Source organism: Cibotium barometz, chromosome 61 (genome assembly GCF_041138505.1).
Source record: "Cibotium barometz isolate CiBa-2024 chromosome 61, ASM4113850v1, whole genome shotgun sequence".
Classification (NCBI taxonomy): domain Eukaryota; kingdom Viridiplantae; phylum Streptophyta; class Polypodiopsida; order Cyatheales; family Cibotiaceae; genus Cibotium; species Cibotium barometz.
Genome location: NC_141106.1, coordinates 649496 through 656063, shown reverse-complemented (window position 1 = coordinate 656063; position 6568 = coordinate 649496). Strand labels below are relative to the sequence as shown.

The 6568-nt window shown below is 41.3% G+C and overlaps 1 protein-coding gene across 1 annotated transcript; it reads left to right on the top strand.

The window, feature by feature from the left end:
• Positions 1-731: 731 nt before the first annotated feature.
• LOC147604441 (tetraspanin-8-like) lies at positions 732-2759 on the top strand. Its single transcript, XM_086794552.1, has 2 exons — positions 732-1642; positions 2122-2759. The coding sequence occupies exons 1-2, from the start codon at positions 1166-1168 to the stop codon at positions 2437-2439; spliced, it is 795 nt and encodes a 264-aa protein (XP_086650678.1). The 5' UTR covers positions 732-1165; the 3' UTR covers positions 2440-2759.
• The last annotated feature ends 3809 nt before the right edge of the window (positions 2760-6568 follow it).

The following is a 6568-nucleotide window of genomic DNA, read 5'->3' as shown; positions in this document are numbered from 1 at the left end:
CTATTAGCATAGCTACTACGCGACTACAATGTGTGTCCCTAGCCACATGCATAGTCGTGCCACCAAATTTCTTTTGTTGGCGCATGGTTGTGGATGCGGCTATGCTCCCATATTCTCTTGTAGTGGGTAAGTTGGACATTAAGCAACTTTGAGCAACAAGCCAAGATCAACCGAGCCACTCGGCACAAACTCAACAAGTTCAAGGCGAGCAGAGGCACGAAAGAAAGCCAACACAGTTACAAGAGAGTTACTATTTTGAGTATATGGTGGAAATGGTTTTTTTCTGGCAGCACTGCATGACGCCATTTGCAAAAGGAGCATTTATTGCAATCTTGTTGGAACCATTTTTAATAACAATACATCCATAACTACCAATATTTTATCCACTATGCACCATTACCACTATTTCAAGCACTATATCCACCAATATTTTAACCACGATCCACCATTACCACTATTTCAAGCCCTAGGGAGATTTTCTAGCCATTTTAACCACTATCCAAAGCCAATGGAAAGTTTGACTGAAGACAAACTGTTGTGCATTATTCAGCATGTTCTCTTTCTAGACACTCTAGTTGTTATCTGTCAAGCACGGGATGGTTTTCTGTGAAAAAGCCGGCTGTCCCGCCAGAATTACGGACTTGACTGAGTTGGATTGAAGGGGACATGCTCAGGGATTAACATTGTGTTCGTTTTTGCCGTGGGAAAGCAGGTCGATACCATTTCCAAGGCCTACTGTATAATTATATAATGGGGATCGAAGCGGAAAGTCACAAGCCTTTGATCACATCATCAACTTCGTGTGGATTTCCAACGCTTCCCGTTCTCCTGTGCACGCAATAGGCTAGTGCCTCACCTCTTTGACCCCTCAAAGCAAAGATGGGCTTTAATCTGGTGTAGAGAATCTTGTGTCCTGTGGAGAGTTTTGCCTTCAAAACTGGGTACAATAATGTTCCATACTACTGTGGGTACAAACATGAGGTAGTAGAACACACAGAGGAAGAGTAATATTGGGCCAACAAGCTATGGGGATAATGTGCAGAAATCTAAGGAGGTTCAGGATGATGATTCAAAAGACGCTGCAAGAGTACTGTACTGCAGGGGTTTCCTCTTGAGCAAGCACCGCGCGAGGAGGCCGAGAGTTAATATTGTAAATGCTGCAACAATGAAGAAGAGCCGCATCAACCCCTGCTTGGTCTTTCTGAACATCGTGTTCGCATGTGTGGGGGTGGGCTTCATAGGGGTAGGGGTGTGGCTTGCAAGGAACCATGGGACCAATTGCGTGCATTTCTTGCAGACTTTTCTGGTGGGCGTGGGGCTGTTCATGGTGGGGGTGGCGGTGGCGGGGCTGGTGGGCTCGTTTTGCAGGGTGCTGTGGCTGCTCTACATCAACTTTGCGGTGATGCTGCTGCTGCTGCTGGTGTTGTTAGGCACCACGGTGTTCGTGCTGGTGGTGACCAGCCACGGAATCAAGGCCTCCGTGGTGAGTGAGCATGCCAAGGACGACCCTCTCTCCGGCTGGCTCCTGCAGCAGGTGAACCACCGCATCAAGAGCTGCACCCAGAATGGCCAGATCTGCCAGCTCGTCAACTACACCTACGCCAACTCCTACTACAACCGAGCTGGCCTCTCCTCCCTCCAGGTTGGAAATCTAATTAACCTAACCCAATCTTAATTATACATATTAGCCGTGATTAGTCCAACCTTCTCTTAGCTATTTTTATTCCTCTAATATGTTAGTTGAACACATCTTCTGACTAAACTAGATGTTATGTTTTTCTTTCTAATTATTGGATTACAGCGGTTGTATTAATCGTTAACGTTAGAGCTACACGGCCTTGGTGTGTCTGCCCTAAAAGAGAATAATTAGGTTGCGCTTGCAGCTTTATTAACATCTTGTCAGCGTTCTAAGGATGGTAATCATATCCTCCTGTAAAAACGAGGATTAAGCTAGCCAATCTATGCAGGTGACTGAGGTGACATTAAGGTGTCAATCCATTCTCTAAAACGTACTTAATTGCTAGTGACGCGTCGTGGGTACTGAGATCCTTGCCTTATATAGCTCTAAACCATCGTTGGGCTAGATTAAATAACGTAGAAAATGTGTCTATATATATGCAGGAGGGTTGTTGCGAGGCACCGGCCGGATGCAACAACGCAACGACAGTGGCCGCCATGGAAGCTGACTGTGACGCGTGGAGGGAGGTTATCGGGTCAGAGGGATTCTGCTCGCGCTGCAGATCGTGCCGGGCGGCGGTGGCCGAGAACATCCGGCACGTGTGGCACCAAGTGGCCATCTTCAAGGTCATCACCCTCCTCCTCCTCGTGCCTACTTACTTCCTCACCTGCTGCTACTTCAAGCAGGACGATGATGACCACTCCCACGACAGGTCTTGCCAAGAATGCCTCAATTGCTTTTACTCTTGCCTCCCTTCTTAGACTCCTTCAATTTCGTGCACTCCCCCACCCTCTCTCCCCACACAAATATGTACATTTTAAACTCCACTTTGGATTTACATCTTGTTGCCCTTCCAATCCATGCCACATGCTTTTATATAGGGGCATGCAATTGCTATCGTTGAAGCTTCCTCATGGCATCCCTCAAGTTCATCCACATCAACTTTTGGCTTTGGCATGCACTCCATGATTTGTTTTCTCTACAAACTCTACTTATAATAAACTTATGGGGCAGGATATAGGCCTTACCATGTAGATTGATGTTGTCAATTCATTAGTTTGATCACAAAAACTTCTCTAACATGTACACTTTTTTTTCACTTTGTTTAAATTCTAGGGTCTCTCTCTTCATACAAACGCCTCTCTCTCTCTCTCTCTCTCTCTCTCTCTATATATATATATATATATATATATATATATATATATATATATATATATACATACATACATACACTTTTTTCAAACTATCCCCATGCAACTAGGACCTTCAATACTTTCAATGTTTGAATATTATGTTGATACTCACACATACATATGTTCATGTTCCAATGATCACCAAAGTTTCTATTTCTTATAAATATATCGATTGGCCATTTTTGTATTCAACTCTTTTCTCATGAATGTTAGTAATGATAAATTTGGCTCTCTTTTAATCATAACATTTTGTTTGTTTACATATATTTGTTGTATTCTTTTTCATTTTGATGACTAAAAAGTGATATGTTAAATGAATTAATTAATGTTGAACAAATCTATACTTGCAAGGAAAAAAGAAAGATAACCAAAATAAAGATACATAAATAAATAAAAAATAATTATTAAATATCGCATGTTCAAAAATATAAATATTTGAGAGATCCATCCCAAGTATGAGAAAAAAATAAGTTGTACATGAGGAATCTAAAAATATACTTTGACATATGAGTGTTAACTCGATCAACAAGTCAACAAAGGCCAATATGGTCAATGGTCAACTAAGAAAGCAAGTCACCGATAATGCCAAGGATGCAAAAAACTAGCCATGAGTGTGCAATGTATGCAAAAGTTAAAGTTGGGATTACCAAGGTAAATAAACCAAAAAAGAAAGATGACCAAAATAAAAATAAAAACATAAATCAATAAAAATAATTAAATATCTTGTTCCAAAATGACAATATTTGAGAGATCCATCCCAAGTATGAGGATAAAAATAAGTCATACATGAGGAATCTAAAAGTATACATTGACATATGAGTGTTAACTCGATCACAACAACGAGTCAAAAAAATCAGTGGTGGTCAATTAAAAAAGCAACAATCACTTGACAATGCTAAGGTCAATGGGGTCAACTAAGAAAGCAACAATCATAATGCCAAGGATGCAAAAAACCATCTATGAGTGCAGTGTATGCAAAAGTTAAAGCTAACATTACACTCAATATAGGCAACCTCTAAAATGGGTCCACATAGTGTGTAGTGCCAACTCCATTAAGGCTGAACGTGTTAATTAGAGATGAATGGAAGGTCTACATTAATCAAAGAGATGAATGGAAGGTCTACATTAATCAAAGATGGGTTCAAAGCACTAATGATTGGAATCCACAAGCTTGATACAAAGCCATTTTTGTCTTAGAGATTTATTAAAATAGGTAACTGTTCTATTAAACACATGTGAAGGAACTAGGGTAAATTTGCTCAAAGATATGTCTACTAAGGGCTTCTTTGTTGGATTATGAGCTTATGGAATAAGGAGTTAGAGACTAGACTAGTGAATAAGTGAGTTATATCCGTAGAAAAGTGTGAACATCCATAACTTAAGTTGTATATCCCATCCAAGGATTTCACTGACGTAAACGAAAACATGTGAACATGTTAATAACATATGTTAATAACACAAAAAATCTTGTGATCACATGTTATATTCACAAAGCTTTCACAAGGGCCTAAAAAAATTATCTTTGTCGGGCATAAAAAATCTAAGGGGTTCCCAAATGGCAAGTGACCTGTTATTTTGTGAACAGTAACATGAGAACATGTGAATAACTTGTTCACATGTGTTATTATCACAAAAAATCTTGTGATCACGTGAATATTAAATCCCTGATCCCATCGATATAGATAAGTCTAAATGTCCATAACTTAAGTTATATATAAGTCAAAATCTTTATAGTTTACATGCTCATTTAAATTTTGAAGCTCTCTTACCATCTTTCCCTCTTATGAATGCTCCTCTATACTCCCTCTATGTGTGCTCCTCTATACTCCCTCTATGTGTGGTGCTCTCTTGGAGTTTCTAACTTCTATGGGACTTATGACTATTCTAGCTTTCATTAAATTTTTAACTACTTGTATTTTTCTTGAGCTTGTGGATTTGCTTTAGACTTGAGCTATGTGTGAGTATAAGAAGCTCAAATTGAGTTTTCTTAAGTGAAGGAGCAAGGTTTGGGAAAAAATAATAAGATTGGGGTAGGTTGGAGAATGGGCATGATAAGGAAATGGAGCTAGGGAGTTAAAAGGGAGTTAAAAGGAAATGGAGCTAGGGAGTTAAAAGAGAGATGTGCATATAAGAGGAAGAGGAGATTGAAAAATAAGGTGTGGGGCTAAAGAGTGACCTTGTGAAATTGTTTGTGAGGGTCCAATGGTAGAGATTCTCCATTATTTCTTTCCATATGTTTCTTGAAGAAGAAGCACAAAGAGGCATATCCCTCGAAGGATAAGGAGAGAGGAGTCAAGAAGACATTGTAGCAATTTCTATGGTGGTAATATGTGGATGTAGGCTAATAATGGGCCAGGGTACTTTTTTCCTCTTTTAGTATGTTTTTTCCCCCAGCATATGTATGCCCTCTTATGAGTATTTGTAAGTGACCTTGTCATGTCACTTCACTTTTACTTCACTTATTCTCATTAATCTACTTAGAGTGTTATTCTTTTATCTATCTCTCCTTGCTTGCTACATCTATGTGTGTCACAGCCTTGATCTCCACTCCAACAAATGTTATTAGCAAAGTAGGTTCTCTTGGACCTCACCCCCTTGTCATCTTCTCCTTGATCTTCTCTCCACTTGCATTGAAACGCTTCTTTAAAAGATAACCAAACTAGCCTAGCCACCATTTCCTTTAGGAGCTTGTAAAGGGTTGGAGCCGCATCGGGGGAGCATCTTCTCTAATCTCGTTGTTGTGCGCTCCTCCCGAGACAATACTCTGACATTTTTGGAAAGGGGCCATCTTGGACGTCGTCTTGTAGGGCTCGCTGTTGCGATCGAAACGTTCTAGTCAGATCTCAGTTCTGAGATTGTTTGCTCACCGAATGAGTAAAAGACCACGGCGCATGAACCCTCTCTTAAGGCTAAAACCTCATACTAAAGTCCACGCAAATGGGGGGGCGGGAATTGTGAGATGTCCTTAACACAAAAACGTTTTGCTGAAAGGGAGAAGGGCTGATGCAAGTCTCTTCACACAGGGGGGTTAAAGACACTGCCTCCTTTATAGCAAGAGTTATAGCAAGAGGGGGATAGAGGAAAATTACCTTATCTGAAAAGTGGCAAATGGGGGGGTGTGGAGAGGGGTGGCTATACTATAGCAAGTACACTGCATAGGGACAGACGACGGTACAGATGGCGGCACAGTAGAGCATAAGCTACGCAGAAATGCCTGTTGCCCATGGAGCACCCCAGGGGTTTATATAACTGTGGGGTACGGGTATGGGTACTGCGTAAAGCAAGGACGAAAGGATGGTGTACCAGCAAAGGCTATAGATCAGTGGCCTGCATGGCTCAGGGAAAAAGGTACGGTGCTCATTAACAGGAAAAGGAGTGGTACGCATGTACCTTATCTCATCAGGGGCAGCATGGGTGCCCACGTAGCGATACGTGTGGACCACACAGTGGGCAGACGTCCTTTGATTCTTTTGCAGCCATCATACGAGCACCCTGGTAAGTGTGTATGGTCCAAATTTTGGGGCGGGGTCCCCAAATTTAGTGCATCGACCTCGATTTACGTACCGGACTTCCCCGGGAGGTGAAAATTTTCTTTGTCTGGCATGTTCTCCTGGTCATTGGGGTGCAGACCGTTCGTCAATTGGACGCCCGGTCGTGCATTTATTAAGGTTTAAAGGTCGTCGCTTTTTAACTAAAA